The sequence below is a fragment of the Peromyscus californicus genome, unplaced genomic scaffold (genome assembly GCF_007827085.1).
Source record: "Peromyscus californicus insignis strain IS unplaced genomic scaffold, ASM782708v3 Scaffold_7__1_contigs__length_154581171, whole genome shotgun sequence".
Lineage (NCBI taxonomy): Eukaryota > Metazoa > Chordata > Mammalia > Rodentia > Cricetidae > Peromyscus > Peromyscus californicus.
Genome location: NW_026294595.1, coordinates 129,804,833 through 129,823,640, shown reverse-complemented (window position 1 = coordinate 129,823,640; position 18,808 = coordinate 129,804,833). Strand labels below are relative to the sequence as shown.

General features: G+C 40.3%; 1 protein-coding gene across 6 annotated transcripts in view; it reads left to right on the top strand.

Moving 5' to 3' along the window:
* The window catches only part of Ncoa6 (nuclear receptor coactivator 6), an 86,390-nt gene that overhangs the window by 22,991 nt on the left and 44,591 nt on the right, over positions 1-18,808 (top strand). For all 6 annotated transcript variants that reach the window (XM_052725660.1, XM_052725659.1, XM_052725664.1 and 3 more), the window contains 4 exons: positions 5,206-5,306; positions 9,345-9,624; positions 12,751-12,906; positions 16,578-16,700. In XM_052725660.1, the coding sequence (XP_052581620.1) occupies positions 9,390-9,624; positions 12,751-12,906; positions 16,578-16,700 (514 nt within the window). In that variant the 5' untranslated portion in view covers positions 5,206-5,306; positions 9,345-9,389. The remainder of the gene's footprint in view (positions 1-5,205; positions 5,307-9,344; positions 9,625-12,750; positions 12,907-16,577; positions 16,701-18,808) is intronic.

Sequence of the window (18,808 nt, the reverse complement as noted above, 5' to 3'; positions counted from 1 at the left end):
CCTCTGCCTACCTAGTGCTGGGATTAAAGGTGTGTGCCACCACTGCCTAGCTATTTGTATATATTTTTTGAAATTTAGAAAAATTATCGTCAAGAATGAATGGTTAAGTCAGCCAGATGAGGTAGACTATAATCCAGATATACTGGAGGCTTCAGCAACAGAATCAAGACTTCAAGGTCAGCCTGAGTTACACATTGCTAGCCCAGCCTAGCATACCTTTAATCCCAGCACTCAGGAAGTAGAGGCAGGTGGATCTGTTTGTATTAGGCCAGGCTGTGGTATACATAGTGAGTTCCAGGCCAACCAAGGCTACATAGTGAGACCCTATCTCTAAATAAGTAAATAAATTGCCACCTTAATAGTTAGTGCCTGTCTCAAGAAGGGAAGGAAGGAAGGAAGGGAGGAAGAGAGGAAGGAACGAAGGAAGGAAGGAAGGAAGGAAGGAAGGAAGGAAGGAAGGAAGGAAGGAAGGAAGGGAGGGAGGAAGGGAGGGAGGGGAGGACTAGGGAAATAGCTTAGTGGCAAAATAAAATGCATGTATTAAACCTTGCATTCAGTACCTAGTACTGGGGACAAGTAGTAAGTTACATCAGTGGAGATGACCACATAACATCTTCCCTCAGTTTCCTGATACCAAGTTGGCTTTGAATTCCAGTAACAAACTTCACTTGGTTATGATGCATCATTATTCTTTTAAAGTACTATCAGAGTCTATTTAGAATTGACTTAGAATCTCACACACTGGTGTAAGACCAAACAATGTAAGGAAGATTGATCTGTAGCTTTCTGCCTACGAATTGTGTTGGCTTTGAGAATTTATATTAACTTCATAAAATGAATTGAGAGGCTGGCAAGATTAGTTATTCAATAAAGGTGCTTGCTGCCAAGCCTGATTACCTGCATTCAGTCACTGGAACCCACAAAGAAGTGGAAGGAGAGAACTGACTTGGAAGTTGTCCTCTGATCTCCATGTGAGTGCTGTGGCAGGAGTATGCCCACATACATGCAAAATAAAATAAGTGTAATTTTAAAAAGAAAGGTTTTACTGTATACTGTGTGCTCTGGAACAACTTCAGGCCATTAGACTTCTGTGCTCTTTAAAGAATTGCTTTGTTTTTCATTAAGTTTGTATACGGTGCTTAGGGGTGAATGGGCCCCTGCAGGTGCTCATGATGGGAAACTGAACTGTGAAGAGGTGAGAATGAAAAATCCAGTTCAGATTGATTTCATCTACCTGGATCAAGACTTCGGGGAGTCTGATGCCAGGTTGAACCATGATCCTAATTAGTCTTATCAATAAAAACCAGGAGTCAAATATCGGGGTAATAACCTGAAAGAAGAGAAACAAAGGAGCAGCCACTAGTGACTTCTTACCTCTTCAAATCCTCAGACTGAAAGGGGGCCGAGATCCTGTCTCCACTCAACTCATATTCCTGTCTCCACCTCCTGCTTGTGCTGGGATTAAAGGTGTGAGCCTCCCAAGTACTGGGATTAAAGCTGTGAGCCACCACCCCCTGGCCTCAAAGGTTACCTAGTGGCTGGCTTGGCCCTCTGATCTCCAGGCAAGCTTTATTTGTCAGAAAACAAAGTATCATACAACACCAGGTAGTTTATTCCCAACAAATTTAAATAGAGTATAATTTGGAGGAAAGTTTCCTGGTGTAATACAATCAATCCCTGGCGCACAAGGAAGCATAATTACATCGAAACTCAACTCTGGGTACATGTCATTTCTTCCAAGAAGATGGGTTCTAGAGATAGGCTACCTGTCTGTATTAGCCTAAGGGTCTGGCCTGGTTTTAGTCATACAGATAACATAGAGGTCACTTAGGCTATTAACCACCTCTGGTCCTGGTTGTGGGAGCTTGGGGGAGCCCCTGGCTATGCAGATAATATAAGGGTCATTTAGACTACTGGGTATCTCTGGTCCTGACTGTGGAAACTTGGGGAGCCCCTAACTGTGAAGGTCATTTAGATTACTAGCCAACTCCAGTCCAGGAGGAGCTTGATATGACCTGGCCCAACAGATAATGCAGATTACCAGGCTATTAACACTTCCAATTCCCAGCTTTCTAGATGGAAAAAATAGGTTTTACCTCTTTCCCATTGGAAAGACAATCCCATGTAATTAACATTCCTGGTCTCCCTGGAGATCTTTGGGCACAAGGACCTTCCTGTTGTGCTCTAGCTGGCGTAATGGTGAATGCCTTTACAGGTGGATCTCTGAGTTCAAAACCAGCCTGGTCTGCATAGTGAGTTTCAGAATAGCCAGGGCTATGCAGAGAAACCTTGTCTCAATATATATGTGTGTGTGTGTGTGTGTGTGTGTGTGTGTGTGTGTGTGTGTGTGTGTGTGTGTGTGTGTGTGTGTGTTTATGTATATATGAACAAAATCTTGACCAAAGTAATCATCAATCCTTTTGAATTTCCTTGTCTTGTTTGTTGCTTTCCTTTTTTTTTTTTTTTTGGATTTTCAAGACAGGGTTTCTCTGTGTAGCCCTGGCTGTCCTAGAACTTACTCTGTAGACCAGGCTGACCTCAAACTCACAGAGATCCACCTGCCTCAGTGCTTTATTAATCCAAGTGCTAGGATTAAAGTCATGTGCCACCACCACCCAGCTTGTTCTCTTTCTTTACTTTCTTAAATCAACTAGTTGTATAACTATTTTAAAAAATATTCTCCTAATATAAAAATATCTGAGCTGGGCTTGACATCCCCTGCCTGTCATCACAGCACCTGAGAAGGTGAGACCAGAGGGTTGCCAAGAATGCAAGATCAGAGTTGGCTACAGAGTAACTTCCCGACTCCCATTTTTAAAAACTGTTAATTTATCTATTTATTTTTGTTTTATTTTATTTACTTGGGATAGAATCTCATGCAATGCAGGCCTCAGACTCTCTCTTTGTTCAAGGCTGGCCTTGAACTCTTGATTCTCCAGCCCCAGTACTCCCTCCCCTCCCTAGTGCTGAGATTTCCAGTTTGAGCAGCTGGGTCTGTCCCTTCCTGAGGTTGGTTGGTTGGTTTGTTTTGTGTTTCAAGACAGGGTTTCTCTGTGTAACAGCCCTGGCTGTCCTGGATCTCTCTTTGTAGACCAGGCTGGCCTTGAACTCATAGAGATCTACCTGCAATCTTCCTGCCTTTACCTCCCGAGTGCTGGGATTAAAGGTGTGTGCCACCACCTCCGTCTGGCTTCCTTCTTGAGTTTTGTGAGACAGGATCTTGATATACAGTCCAGAATGGCCTTTAATTTGAGCCACTCTTGCCTCTGCCTCCTTTGGACTGATTGCAGGAGTGTCCCATGAACGTCTCTTCTTCTCTATTTTCTTTCTTTCTTTCTTTCTTTCTTCCTTCCTTCCTTCCTTCCTTCCTTCCTTCCTTCCTCCCTCCCTCCCTCCCTCCCTCCTTTCCTCCTTCCCTCCTTCCCCCCTTCCTCCCTTCCTCCCTTCCTCCCTTCCTCCCTTCCTCCCTTCCTCCCTTCCTTTCTTTCTTTCTTTGAGACAGGGTTTCTCTGTGTAGCTTTGCGTCTTTCCTGGAACTCACTCTGTAGCCCAGACTGGCCTCGAACTCACAAAGATCCACCTTCCTCTGCTTCCCAAGTGCTGGGATTAAAGGCGTGTTCCACCACCTCCCGGCATCTGTTCTCTATTTTCTAATTGAGTTCCGTTCCATTGATATATTCATTTTGCTCCCTATTAGCTCCTTAGCTCATTTTAATGATTTTTTTCTAACTTTGAGTCAGCTATTTAAGTTATTGATTACTTCCCCTTACCTCTCATGTAGATATTGTATAACTAGGAATTTCTTCCTCACTAACTTGCCCATATTCTTTGGTTCCTATATGTAGTATTGATTTATAGTTTTCTAGAAATTTTGAATTTGTGCTTGATATTTTTTTTCTTAAACTGAGTCCATAGTTTTGCTGTTCTTTTAAGATAGAAAGATTTCTGTTTGTTGGTTTTATTTTGAGTTAGTCATTTTAGTGTACTGTTACTAGAATATTTGAGTACTTTATTGTTGCTTAGATGTATTGAGATTTTTCCTTATGGTCTTAAAAGTACCTTTTTCTTGAATTAAAAAAGCAATTAAACAATAGTTTTTGTTACTTATTAACTAACTACTAGTACATATCCATCTAAAATTTCAAGATTATAAAATCAGTATTGAGCTGGCAAGATGGTTTCTGAGGGTAGAGACACTTGGCCACCCAGCCTGATGACCTAAGTTCAGTCCCCAGGATGGTAGAAGAGCTGATTCTTCCAAGTTGTCCTCTGATCTCTGCACGGTGACACATGTATACATGTGTGCATACACACTAAGTAGATGTTTTAAAGATTTTCATCAGTATGTGGCAATAACAAAGTTATAGCACCCAAGTTAAATGTTATAGTCTAATACTATCTTGTTCAGATAGGTAATTTTTTTCTGAAGTATGCCAAAATAATAAATTTTCCATGTATAATTTGTATATTTGCCATAAAGAATGCTTTAGAATTTAAACTAAAATTTTAATTAAAACTATGATATTGTGAATAAAATAGGAAAAAATACTTTATGGAGTTTAAAAATAAATTTGATACTCTGTTAGACGATGTGAGTCTTGTATTCAGTGTGAATAGAAAATAATTCTGTGGGGCTGGGCAGATGCTCGGTAGTTAAGAGCTCTGGCTGCTCTTCCAGAGGACCTGGGTTCAGTTCCTAGCATCCATGTGGTGGCTTACAGCTGTCTGTAACTCCAGTTCCAAGGGATCCAGCGATGTCTTCTGGCCTCTATAGGTACCAGGCACACATCTGGTGCACATATATAAATGCAAACAAAACACCCATACACACAAAATAAACAAATCTTTTAGAACTTATGCTAAGGAAAACATTTGGCTCCAAATATCTATAGGCAGTTTCCCTGTTTAATTTGGCAAGTTTGGGAATGAAAGTCTAGAGAGTGCTGGAAAGCCAGAGTTTCCAGTTCTGTGATTTTATATGAAGCTGGTTTGAGTTCCTGACTTTTGCTTCTACATTCTATGTGAGCAATAGGGCATGTTTTAAGATTTCTAATGAAAATTCTGATTTAATAATTTCTAGAGTTTCCATATTGACTTTATAACTTACAGTGTTTGTATTTTTGCCCTAATGTCTTTATAATACTGTGGTTTTACTTTCCTCTCTTTTTTTCTTTTCTTTTTTTCTTTTTCTTTCCTTTCTACAAGAATTCTATTTGGCTGCTACTTTGAAATACAAACCCTAAAGATGCCACCTTGTTTGGACTTAGAGGATGACCTGGATAAGTGATAAAAATTAAGACATTTTGGTAAGTGAAACTTTATGTAAGAGAATTTTTTTAAAGTCTATTATTTTGGTTTTTCTTTTATTTTAAATTTCATTATTTTATAATGTATTGTGTGTGTTTTGCCTTCATGTATGTCTGTGCACCACATTCATGCAGTTCCCATGGAGGCCAGAAGAGGTTGACAGATGCCCTGGAACTGAAGTTACAGACAGTTGAGAGCCTCCATGTAGGTTCTAGGAATTGAACCTGGATTTGAGTCAGTGCTCTTAACTGCTGAGCCATCTCTTTGATTTCTTTCACAACATGTTATCTGTATATAGAGAACCTACTGATGTATTTTATTTGCATGCATGTTTGTGAGTACCCAGGGAATCCTGAAGAAGACATCAGAGCCCCTAGAACTGGATTTATAGGCAAGGTTATGAGCCATCTGACATGGGAACCAAGCTCCAGTCCTCTGCAAGAACAAGTAACTGCTGAGCCATCTCACTAGGCCTGCTACTGGCTTTTCTGTTAATTTTGTATATCTGATACTTTGTTGAAAGTTTTTTCCAGCTCTAAGAACTTTCTGGTGAAGTCCTTAGGGTCTTTTAAGTATATGATCGTATTTGTAAACAGGAGTGATTTGACCCCTTCTTTTCTTTCTTCTATGGCTTTTATTTACCTCCTTTTAAAGAATTCAAGCACTATCTAGGAGTGGTACAACACACTTTTATTTTGTTTTATATTTTGCATACACCTTTAATTTCAGCATTCTAGAGGCAGAGGCAGAGGCAGATGAATCTTTGTGTGTTCGAGGCCAGCCTGGTCTACATAGTAGATTCCAGGACAGCCAGAGCTATATAGAGAGACCCTGCCTCAAAAAAAACGCAAACACACAACAGAGAATTCAAGCACTATATTCAGTAAGAGTGGTGGGAGGTAGAGTAGGGCTGGAGAGTTAGTTCAGGGGTTAAGAGCACTGGCTGTTCTTGCAGAGAAGCCAGGTTCAGCTCCCTGCACCCACATGGTGGCTCAACCATCGGGTCCTCTATAAGAGCAGTATGCCTCTTAACTGCTAAGCTGCCTCTCCAGCCTCTATATCTTATTTCTATTTGTGTGTGTATATGTTCCACCAAGAGGTGTAGAAGTGAGCAGACAACATGCAAGAGGTAGTTCTCTCCTTCCTCCATGTACTTTCTGGGCATTAATCATAGGTTTGGCTGTGCTTTTACACACAGAACCATCTCACCAGCCCTCGCTGTGTGTTAGCCTTCTTTTTAGATTGTATCCTCTTGGTTCAATTTGGGTAATTCATGTATTGAGAAAAATACCCATTCCTTCTAGATTTTATAACTTACTGGAAGTTTTCAAAATACTCCTTAATGATCTGAATTTCACTGCTTTCATAACTCCTTTTCAGTCTGTGTAAGTATGTGCATATGTATGTATGTATGTATATATGTGTACTTACTGTTTTTTGAGAGGAAGCCTCTTGTACCCCAGGCTGGCCTTGAACTCCCTTGGTGGCCAGATCCTCCTGCTTCCACCTTCCATGTGCTGGAATCATAGGTATGTATCACCATGCCCAGTTTATGTAATGCTGGGGACCAAATCCAGAGCTTTGTGCATGTTAGGCGAGCACTCATCAACTGACCTACATCTCTAGCCTTTTAATTTTCTTCACTCATGTCTACTTACTTTGTTTAGTTTGGTTATCTTATCAAAGAACTAACTCTTTGTTCAGTCATCTTATATTTTTGTTTTAATCTATTTCATTAACACCTGACCTGGCATTTATTTTGCCTTTCTGTGCTGAACTTTTCCTGTGTCCCACCTGGCCCATGGTCAGGACAAATCTCTCTCACCCGCCAGTCCTACAGCTGCTTGGACCCAAGTAAACACACAGAGGCTTATATTAATTAAAACTGCCCAGCCATTAGCTCTGGCCTTCCACTGACTAGCTCTTACATTTAAACTAACCCATAATTCTTATTTATGTTTAGCTGTGGCTTGGTACCTTTTTATGGTGATATTTTATTTGTATTAAAATGTTATTTGTGGCCGGGCGGTGGTGGCGCACGCCTTTAATCCCAGCACTTGGGAGGCAGAGCCAGGCGGATCTCTGTGAGTTTGAGGCCAGCCTGGGCTACCAAGTGAGTTCCAGGAAAGGCGCAAAGCTACACAGAGAAACCCTGTCTCGAAAAACCAAAAAAAAAAAAAATGTTATTTGTATCTTAATAAATAAAGTTGCCCGGAGGTCAGAGCTATTAGCAAGCCATAGGAAAGCAGGGCAGTGGTGGCGTACGCTTGTAATCCCAGCACTTGGTAGGCAGAGCTAGGTAAGTCTCTGTGTGTTCAGGGATACAGCCATTATTGGATACACATGCCTTTAATCTCAATACCAATCATGGAAAACGTGGAGGTCTATACAGACAGGCTGTGACGAGGCGGTCATGTGGTTGGGTTTACAACCAATGAGAAGGCAGAACAGAAATTCTATATAAGGACTTTAACACAGAAAGTAGCTCTTCGGAGAGGTAGGACCACCGCAGGAGGAAGGGTAAGGTTTTAGCTCTTAGCTCTGACCTCTTGGCTTTCTTCTTTGCATTGGTTCTGTGTTTCTTATTTAAAAAGACGGTTGGTTACATCTACACCTTTTCTCAGTTCTGCCTTCACATCTTGCTTCCTCTGTGTCTGGCTGGCGACTCCTGACTCAGCCTTCCTCTTCCCAGAATTCTCCAGGGCTACTGGTCAATCAGTGTTTTATTTATCAACCAAATCAGAGCAACACACATTCACAGCATACAGAAAGACATCCCCAGCACCTTTCCTCTTATGAAAAAAAAAAATGTTAAAACAGTTTTATTTTCTATTTGTTTCTGTAGATGGCTTTGGTGTGTGTGGGAGGGGTTAGAGACACTTGTAGTTTGATTCTTTGCTTCCACCACATGGATACCAGGAACCAAACTCATCATCAGGCTTGGCAGCAATTGCAGTTACCTGCTAAGTCATGTCACCAGCCTGTGGTTCACAGGCTTAGAAGTAACGCATTTACTTGTTCAGCCATCTCATCAGCCCGTGTTATGGCTTTTGGGTTTGGCTTGTTCTTGTTTTTTTGTGGGTTTTTTCCTATTATTATTAAAATTTTTATTTATTTATTTTACATACCAACCACAGTTTCCCCTCCCTCCTCTCCTCCTGTTCCCTCCAGGTTGTTCTCGTTTTACTAAGGCCTTGACATGCATCATTAGGTTATTTTTCTTGCAGTTCCTACTTTGAAATGCCTGCTAAATAGTTACAGAATTTAGGCAGTCTCAAGACTCAGTCTTTTTTCTGGCCAAGCAGAAGCTTTTAAGCCTTAAAAACCTGTATTAGTTTTATTTATTTACTTCTAATGTTTATTAGAATTTTTTTGTTGTTTTGTTTTTCGAGAGAAGATTTCTCTGGTGTAGACCAGGCTGTCCTCAAACTCAGAAATCTGCCTGCCTCTGCCTCCTGAGTGCTGGGATTAAAGACGTGTGCCACCACTGCCCAGCTGTTTATTAGAATTTTTAAAATGTAGCTGGAAAGTAAATATAGTTGTTTTACGAAGGATTTTCTGAATGCTGTTGTTTTGTTTGTTTGAGACAAGATCTTAACTATGCAGCTTAGGGTGGGCTCAAACTTGTGATTCTCCTGCTGAAATTACAGATATTCACTGTCACTCCACTTCTTTTATTTCCCTATTACCCTTTGTATATTTTTCCCAATATCCTATTCTTTTGTTTTGTTTTGAGACAGGGATTCTCTGTGTAGCTTTTGGAGCCTCTCCTGGAACTCGCTCTGTAGACCAGGCTGGCCCCAAACTCACAGAGATCTGCCTGCCTCTGCCTCCCGAGTGCTGGGATTAAAGACGTGCGCCACCACCACCCAGCTTCAATATACTATTCTTACAAAAAAAAGTAGCATATAGTATTATAAAAGGAAATTTTAATTAGTGGATAAATTATACCTCTTACAGAAGTGTGGATGATATGTTAAATAATAATGATATGTTACAATACTCTGCATCCCCTCTTTTTTTTTTTTTTTTTGAAGGTTTTCTTATTGTTCACTTTGCATATACTTCTGGAATAATACACCATGGTTTTGGATGACCTTCCAAACTTTGAAGACATCTATACTTCCCTGTGTTCATCAACAATGGAAGACTCAGAGGTGGACTTTGACTCTGGACTAGAAGATGATGACACAAAAAGTGATAGTTTTTTGGAGGATTCCACAATTTTTGTAGCCTTCAAAGGAAATATAGATGATAAAGACTTCAAATGGAAACTGGATGCAATAGTAAAGAATGTGCCTAACTTGTTACACATGGGTAATTCCTTTAATTTTTGCTTCCTTCTGGTTACTCTTTTTGAGTGTTTGCCCTTTCATGGTCACTATCAGTTCTGCAAAGTGCATTGTGCGGCTGATTTTAAGTGCAAAGGTAGAACTTAAGGAATTACCCTACCCTCTTCCCCTTCCATGTCTGCATGTCTTGTTGTCACCATCATTTTTATTTTATTTATTTTTTAGTTTGTGTTTTAGAAAGGAGGCAGATTGTATTGCTTAGAACTGAGGTTATAGTCTTTATTACATTATACCTATTTATATTTTGTACATGTAGGGTGGGTATGTGCCATAGTACATGTATCCTTCCACCATGCAGGAATCAGGGGTCACATTCAGGTCATCAGGCATAGTGGTAGGTAACTACCCACTAAGCCATCTCACTGGCCCAGATCATATTCTTGACTCAAAAACATTTTGTCAGATATTCTCCAGTATGATGGAAACTTTAAAGGCCTTTATTTTCTTCCTAAAACAGGAATGTAGTCCAGGCTGCCTTTGGCATAGTGATCTTCCTGAAACGCTGATTCTAGGATTACAAGTGTAGGCTATCTTGCCTAGTTTTAAAAGTTGCTAGTAAAGTTTAACTGTATTGGAATTAAACATTTTTCAACTATATTAACATTAAGACTACTATAAAGACATCTTATGTGTATGTAGAACATGGATAAGTTTACAGTAATCAGAAGATTGAGAAGAAACTTAGTGTCTTTATCCTGTGGAACCAGGATCCAAAGTTTTTTAGTGTTTGGAAACATGTCTCCAAATGTCATGGAAAGGCAATAGGTTTAAACCTTAGAGATGGATTTTAATGCCTACTCCAATTTCATTAGGTAGCTACAGCTTTCTGGATGACTTAGCCTCTCTCTGGGCCCCAATTTCCTTAGCTATAAGAGAACTTTGACTAAACATTGTCTAACCATTTTTAAATCTTGTGAGTATATAAATCCCATTGCCCTTAGCAAGTGATCAACCAGTTTTGTTGTCCTACATTAGAGCAAGTGAATTCTGTGTTAGTATTTAGTAGCTAATGGTTTAAGAGCTGGAGGAGGGTTTAATGACATGAAGAAACTCTTCATAGGTATCTGGATTTTGAGAAAACATGTTCCTGCATGGCCATTCTATTAATATTGAAAGATGTAATTAAATAAAGCATATAAACCATTTAGTTGATCTGAGTTACTAACAAAAGGGAAATTATGGGCTGGAAAGATGGCTCAGAGGTTAAGAGCACTGGCTCTTCTTCCTGAGGTCCTGAGTTCAATTCCCAGCAACCACATGGTGGCTCACAACCATCAGTAATGAGATCTGGTGCCCTCTTCTGGTCTGTAGGTGTACATGCAGGCAGAACATTGTATACATAATAAATAAATCTTTAAAAAAAAAAAAGGGAAATTATTTCGTTTGAAACTGCTGGATAGCCTTTATTTGCTTCCTTGTCTGTGAAATGTAATTATAAACAATATTACTGCCTCAGCTAATTTTTTAAATCTTTGATTGTAAAATACATATAACAAAATTTGCCATCTTAACCATTTTTATATATGGTTCAATGGTACTTAAATACAATTAAAGTATTTTACAACAATCACTAGCAGCCATTTCTATAATTTTTTTGTTGTTGTTTTTGTTTTTATTTTTCGAGACAGGGTTTCTCTGTGTAGCTTTGTGCCTTTCCTGGAACTCACTCCATAACCCAGACTGGCCTCAAACTCACAGAGATCCACCTGCCTCTGCCTCCTGAGTGCTGGGACTAAAGGCGTGTGCCACCACCACCACCACCGTCTGGCTCCATTTCTGTAATTCTTACCTTGTAAAATTAAAATCTATAATAATTCCCCATTCCTTCCCTATTCCAGCCCTTAATAAGTACCTTGTACTTCCTATGATTTTTTAATTTAAAAAAATTAGATTTATTTAATTATGCATATGGGTATTTTTCCTGCATGTATATAAATACCTCACATGCATGCAGTGCCCACAGAGGCCAGAAGAGTGTATCAGATCTGCTGGAACTGGAGCTATAGCTAGTTGGGAACTGTGTGTTTGTTGGGAATTGAACCTCAATCCTCTGGAAGAGCAGCCAGCCCTCTAAACCACTGAGCCATCTCTCCAGCCCCTTTCCTATGATTTTAACTATTACCTACCTCATATAACCAGAATCATGTAGTGCTTGTCTCTTTATGACTGCTTTATTTAATTTAGCATAGTATGCTCATCATTTGTCCGTGTTGTAGCATATGATGGGCTTTCCTTCCCATTTCAGGCTGAATAGTCCACAGAATGTCTGTATATACCACATTTTACTTACTAATGTTTACCTGTTGCTGGGCACTTGGATTACTTCCATGGTTTAGAAGTTATGAATAATGCCGTGAACATGGATATGCTCTTCCATATCCTGCTTTCAAGTCTTTGGGCTGGATACCTAGAATTAAAAAGTGTTACATCATATAATTTTTTTTAACTTCTTACCATATAATTCTCTTAGCAGATTGTACCATTTGTATTTTCCCACCATTAGTGCACAGGGGTCCCTAGTTTTTCCCTGTCATTACCAACATTTGCTGTATTCTATTTTATAATAGCCGTCCTTACGTGATACGATATATAGCTGCTTGCTGGTGGTTTTGGGTACACAGAATCCTTGAGAAGTCCAGTATTTCTTTCCCTTTCGTTGCTTGCCCCTTTGCTGCTTTATCCAAGAAATCACTGCCAAATTCACGGTAGTGAAGGTTTGCCACAGATTTTCTTCTAAGACTTTTAGGTCTATATTTAAGTGTTTGTTCCATTTTCAGTTAATATTTGTATATGATATTCGGTTAACTTCACTCCTTAGCACGTGTACACATACTTTCCCCTTAAATTAATTAGCTTTTGTGTATTCCTAAAAATACGTCTGGAAGTGTGTGTCAGTTTCAGAATTGCAGACTGCCGATGTTTTTCTGTCCTAAAGGAAGCTTCCCTGTGGAATGTATGTCCAGTGTTGTTGTGCTTGAGTGGGAGCTCTACTCTTACCTAAAGTAGGGATTTTTGTTTTGTTTTCAGTTGCACATCCTCTAGTGCCTACAAAATTGATAATGTTATTCTCTTTACTTCCTTCATGACCAAGAATCCAGCAAGCTAAAGGTGCAGAAAGTGGAGCCCTGGAACAGTGTGCGTGTCACATTCAACATCCCCCGGGAAGCAGCGGAGCGGTTACGGATCCTGGCTCAGAGCAACAACCAGCAGCTTCGGGATCTGGGGATTCTCTCCGTTCAGATTGAAGGTCCTTTACTTTTCCGTGTGCCCATCTGAACCAAAATACAGTAACAGTGGTAACCAGCATAGTTTCTGATGCTGCTCTGTCCATTCCTCTGCTCTTATGTTTGAGACTCTCAAGCAGCTGTGCTTCATGTTGCAGTACCTTAGAATAAAAAGGCATTGAGGTATTACTGCAGCCTGAAGCATCATTTCTTTGGCTCTTTGGCCTTCAGTCTCAAACTTTGTTTTGAGGAACTGATTTGTCCTTTTGAAGAATATCTCATCTTAATTGCTTTCCTTTACTGAATAACGTTAATATTTCCTTTGTTTATGTAGCAGATTAGGGAGTCCAGAACAGTTCTTTTACAAGTGTTTATCAATGGAGTAACCCTCTTGAATGTAAAAATATGCTCAACCTAGTACACACATAATATCCAGCTTAAAGCCCTTCTGTTGTTTGCTACTGTTCACAGCCTATAGGTCAAATTCTCTACCATGACCATAGGGCTTGCATAGTCTGATAGCTACCTTCCTCATGTAGACCTATGCTAGTTAAATTCCATCCCCACCCCCACCCCTGACAGCTCTGTTTTCCAGTCTCCAGTTTTCATGTGGTTTTTTGAACACACAGTTCTCCCTTCTGCCGCCGATCTTCTGCACTGTTGCCTTCTGTGTATGGAGTACTGTCTCATACCATTCCTGTTCTTCAAGTTAATTCTTGCAGCCTTAAGTCTCTGGCTGACTCAGAGTCTGTTACTATGCTCTAACAAAAGTTCCTTTCTCTCAGATCATCTATCTCCCACTTTCCTTAAGGCAGGTATTTGGTTACTGTTTATTCCTCCATGTACTGTAAGCTCTAGTAGGAAAGAGATCTTGTCTGGTTTCATTCACTGTTGTATTTCTGAATTGCCTGGTACACATTAGTGTCTTTAGTAAACAAGTTGGATGAAAGCAAGGAAATGATATAATAATATTACTTTGCTTTTGCACCTGGTATATAATTATAAATAAAATACGCTCCTTACTGTTAAAAACTCAATGAATCCATGATCTTAGTAAGAAGGACAACTCTATGATTGATGTAAATATCAACTGTGGACAAGTATGCAAAAGTTTCTTCTTTTTACAAATAATTTTTATTGTGTGTGTGTATACACACATGTAGACAACCCATGGGAGGCAGGGCAGTTATCTTGCTCCATCATGTGGGTCCTGGGGATAAAATTCAAGTCATCAGGCTTGAAAGTAAATGACTTTATCCTGAGCTATCTCACTGGCTCTACCTTGTGTTTTGAGACAAAGTCTTTCACCAAAGTCTTTCGGACCCAGGACTTGCCAATTAGGCCAGGCTAACTGGCCTGCTCCTCCTGTCTCTGCCTCCCCTGTGTTGAGATTACAGGTGTGGTCCACAGTGCCATGCCAGGGTCTTTTAAATGGGTGTTAGGAACTAAATTCAGGTCCTGAGCAATCACTTTACCAACTGAGGTATTTCCCTAACCTCCTGGCAGTGGAGAACTTTTAAACAAATAATATTACTTGATGTCATTTCAAGAACTCTTCTGCTTGGGAAGCTGAGTAAAGTAGCGCACACCTTTAATTCTGAGCACTCAAGAGGCTGAGCCAGGTGGATTGCTAGAAATATAAAGGTAGCCTAGGCTACAGAGTAAGATCCTGTCTTTAAATAAATAAATAAATAAATAAATAAATAAAGACACCTCCCTTCCAAAAAGAAAAAAAAATGCTTCTACTTAAAATGTCTTAGCAAGTTTAGTGTATTAATAGTTCCTTCCAAATGGTGACACTCCAAAACCCATACTTCCTTTGGCTTTCACTCCTGATTCCTATAAGCAAGTCAGAGTATTTTATAACCTCTAATGATTGTTCCCTTATTGATAGAATGTTGTTCCCTGTGACTAGCCAGTCAGTCCCCTGATTAAACTCTACATAAAAAGCTCAGTGACAGGACAGAGGGAAGTATCTCCTTAATAGCTTCCCGCTGTATCAGACTGGAAACCAAGATCCCAAGATGTGAAAGGAGTTGGGGAATATAGTCCTTCAACCCCCAGGTGACAGGCTGGCTATAGTTGAACTGTCCGCAATGTGGAAGTATCTTCTGTGGAGACACTATCATAGTCAAAACTGTGGATCAAGTACAAGAACCATGCTGAAACTTGTTTCAGCAGCTGTTTTCATTAGGCCTGGTGAGATTGGAGTTTCCTTAGAATCTGCTTGTTTGATTGAGACAGTCCTGTTGATATTACCTACTAGGTGGAACTCAAATGAGATAAAATACTGAGCTGGCTCAGCAGTTAACACTAGCTGCTCTTCAGAGGACCTGGGTTCAGTTCCCAGCACCCACTAGTGGCTTACAGCATCTATAACTCCAGTTCCAGGAGATCCAACACCCTCTTCTGACTTCTTTGAGTACTGTATAAATGTGGTACACATACATACATGTAGTCAAAAGACTCACAAATTTTTATTTTTTATTTTTGGTTTTTTGAAACACGGTTTCTCTGTGTAGCCCTGGCTGTCCTGGAAATCAGAGATCCGCCTGCCCCTGTCTCCCAAGAGTTGGTATTAAAGACATGCACCAACACTGCCCAGCTCACTCACACACATACACACACACACCACACACACACACACACACACACACACACACACACAAAACAAACAACAACAACAAAAACCACAACAGTATAGAAGATGTAATATATTGGTGCAACACATGCTTACCATGCAGAAGGCCCTGGATTCAATCCCCACCATTGCTTATTACAAACCTATTTACATGTTGGTCTTATCTTGTATCACAGAGGTAGTTAGAAGAGACTTCTCTACTTGTCATTATATGACATCTCTACCACAAACCTGTAGGGATCATTTTGCTTGATGTTTTGTTTTTGAAATAGGATCTTGTGTAGCCATAGCCTCCTTCCGTCTTCTTCCTTCTACCTCTGGGGTGCTGGGGTAACAGGCATGTTCTGCCACACTAGGTTTGTGCAGTGCTGGGAATAGAACCCAGTGCTCTGGGCATACTGGGCAAGGACTCTGCCAACTGAGTTACGTCCTCAACACCTGGAAACCATTTTACAGTGCAGTTACTGAAAGAATATTGGTGATTTTCTCACAAGTGCTATAGAGTCTCTACACCTAAGTATAACAGTGTCCCCATACTACCCTGCCTTCTTTCCCCATTAAATCTCATCTCTTATCTTCTGATTATAAACTCTCAGAAGGAAATGAAGAATTTTGAGTTTCTGACAGTTTCTTCCCCTCCTTTCTTCCCTCCATCCCCCCAAGCCCACATACAGTTTGTGGTCTAGTTGAAAATAAATATGCAGTCTTTGAAGCCCTCTGACACTAAGCAACTTCATTAATGATGTGAGAACTGATCATGCTCTCCTTGTGCATGCTCGGGTGGAACAATCTGCATAGGCTAGGATTTTAGTTTCCTGTAATTCCAGCATTCTGGAGGTAGAGATTGGAAAGTCATGAATTTAGAGCCAGTCTGGCCTATATAATGAGCAGTTAAGGTCAGGGTTATAATACTGAGCTATTCCTTTTTGTAGTAGTAAACTTAATATTAATTCTTCAAAAACAGAAAAAAAATAGTTCTTCTGTAACTGTCTTTAAACAAAACGTGCATTTTACTCTGACTGTTTCCATTTATAACTTTACTGTCATTTTCAGGGGAAGGTGCTATCAACCTGGCTTTGGGTCAGAACCGAAGCCAAGATGTGAGAATGAATGGACCCATGGCATCTGGAAATTCTGTTAGGATGGAGGCAGGATTTCCCATGGCAAGTGGTCCAGGTGAGGCCCCCTACTCACTTGTGTGACATTTTACCAGTTTCCTTCTTTGGGCTTGATCTCTCTCTCTCTCTCTCTCTCTCTCTCTCTCTCTCTCTCTCTCTCTCTCGTTTGTTTTTTGTCTTTTGAGAGAGGGTTTCTCTGTGTAGCTCTGGCTATCCTAGAACTCACTTTGTAGACCAGGCTGGCCTTGAATTCACAGAGAGAATTCACAGAGATCTGCCTGCCTCTGCCTCTCAAGTACAAGGATTAAAGGCATGCTTCTCACCACCAGACATGGGCTTGATTTCTTAAGGTGTAAGTCTTGCCGTCTAGATGGGGTGTATAGCATAACCACTTTTATTGACTCAGTCAGGAAAGTGAGACAGGAATTAATCTCAGGAAGGTTATAATAACAAAGTATAAGGCTATGGTCTCTATAGTATTTGACTTAAAATCTGATGAACACTGAGTCATGGAGTAAGCATTTATTAAGTACCTAGTGTATGACAGGACCTCTGTTAAGTGTTGGAAATAGAAACAAGTAAAACATTTTCCACAAAATGTTTATAGTATAGTAGAGAATGTGACTTTCCACCTTGTACTTTCTCTGAGTCTGAGGATCTGTAAGCAGAGTTCTTGTGTCTTATGTGGAATCTTCATGTCTTTGGGATAATGTGTTTTTATGTATTTAGACTTGAGATTGGCTAGAAGTGTTGGACATGTCTGTGCTGTCTCATCACTCAAGAGCCTAAGGCAGAACGATCACGTGTCTCAAGGGGGAGGGAAGAATTTACAAGAGGTGCAAATAGTTCACTCCTTCTCTAGTAATCCTGAAATTTCTCCTTCAGAGATGAAACTCAATATTCTATGATTCACAAGATATTAGAATTGAGTTGACTCTCACTTTTAAAGCTGGAAAGTTGGATTCATGGAAAGGAAACGATTTGTCCCAGGTCGAGTAGCAGTCAACTAATATTCCAGATATCCTTACTTCAGATCAGTGGTCTTTTCACTGCACTGGTGGCTTGAAACCTTTGAAGCTTTAGGAGTCTATTCAGATAAAATGGAAAGTCACAGCTGCATGGTTGAAGAAGAGTAAGAGCCAAAGGCTGTATACAGTCAGTTGCTCCATCCCTGAAGACCATAGTATTGTTTAAAAGAAATGCAGCAGGAGGGACTAGAGGGGTGTCTCAGTGGTTAAGAGCACTTGTTCTTGCAGAGATATTGGGTTTGGTTCTCAGCAACCACATGGTGGCTTGCAGTTGTCTGTAACTCCAGTTTCAGGGGATCTCATGCCCTCTTCTGACTTCCACAGGCACCAGACACACACTTGATGCACAGACATATACACAAACAAAGCATTCATACACGTAAAGGACATCTTTTTTTTTTTTAATGCAGGAAAATGGAGGAACTCCATTTATAAACTGCTGTTCTGAACTGTAAGCAAAAACTTGGCATAACCAGGCATAATAATACATGCCTTTAATTCCAGCACTTGGGAGGCAAAGACAGGTAGATCTTAGTGAGTTTGAGGCCAACCTGGTCTATGTAGCGAGTTTCAGGATAACCAGGGCTATCTAGAGAGACCCTATCTCAACATACCAAAATTAAAAAACAAAGAACTTGGCATAGAATTGGAATTGGGTTTTTATACTGTGTAGCTAGAGTTTTCCTGCCTGGCCCACAGTCAGGACAAATCTCTCTCACCTGCCAGTCCCACAGCCACTCAGACCTGACCAAGTAAACACAGAGACTTATATTGCTTACAAACTGTATGGCTGTGGCAGGCTTCTTGCTAACTGTTCTTACAGCTTAAATTAATCCATTTCTATAAATCTATACCTTGCCACGTGGCTCGTGGCTTACCGGCATCTTCACATGCTGTTTGTCATCGTGGTGCTGGCAGTGTCTCTCTGACTCAGCCTTCCTCTTCCCAGCTTTATTCTCCTCCTTGTCCTGCCTATACTTCCTGCCTGGCCACTGGCCAATCAGTGATTTATTTATTGACCAATCAGCAACACACTTGACATACAGACCATCCCACAGCAATACTGCCTGTGCATTTTCTGTTTACCTCAAGCTATTTGCTATATTTCAATGAAATATAGTATATATTTTTATTTCCC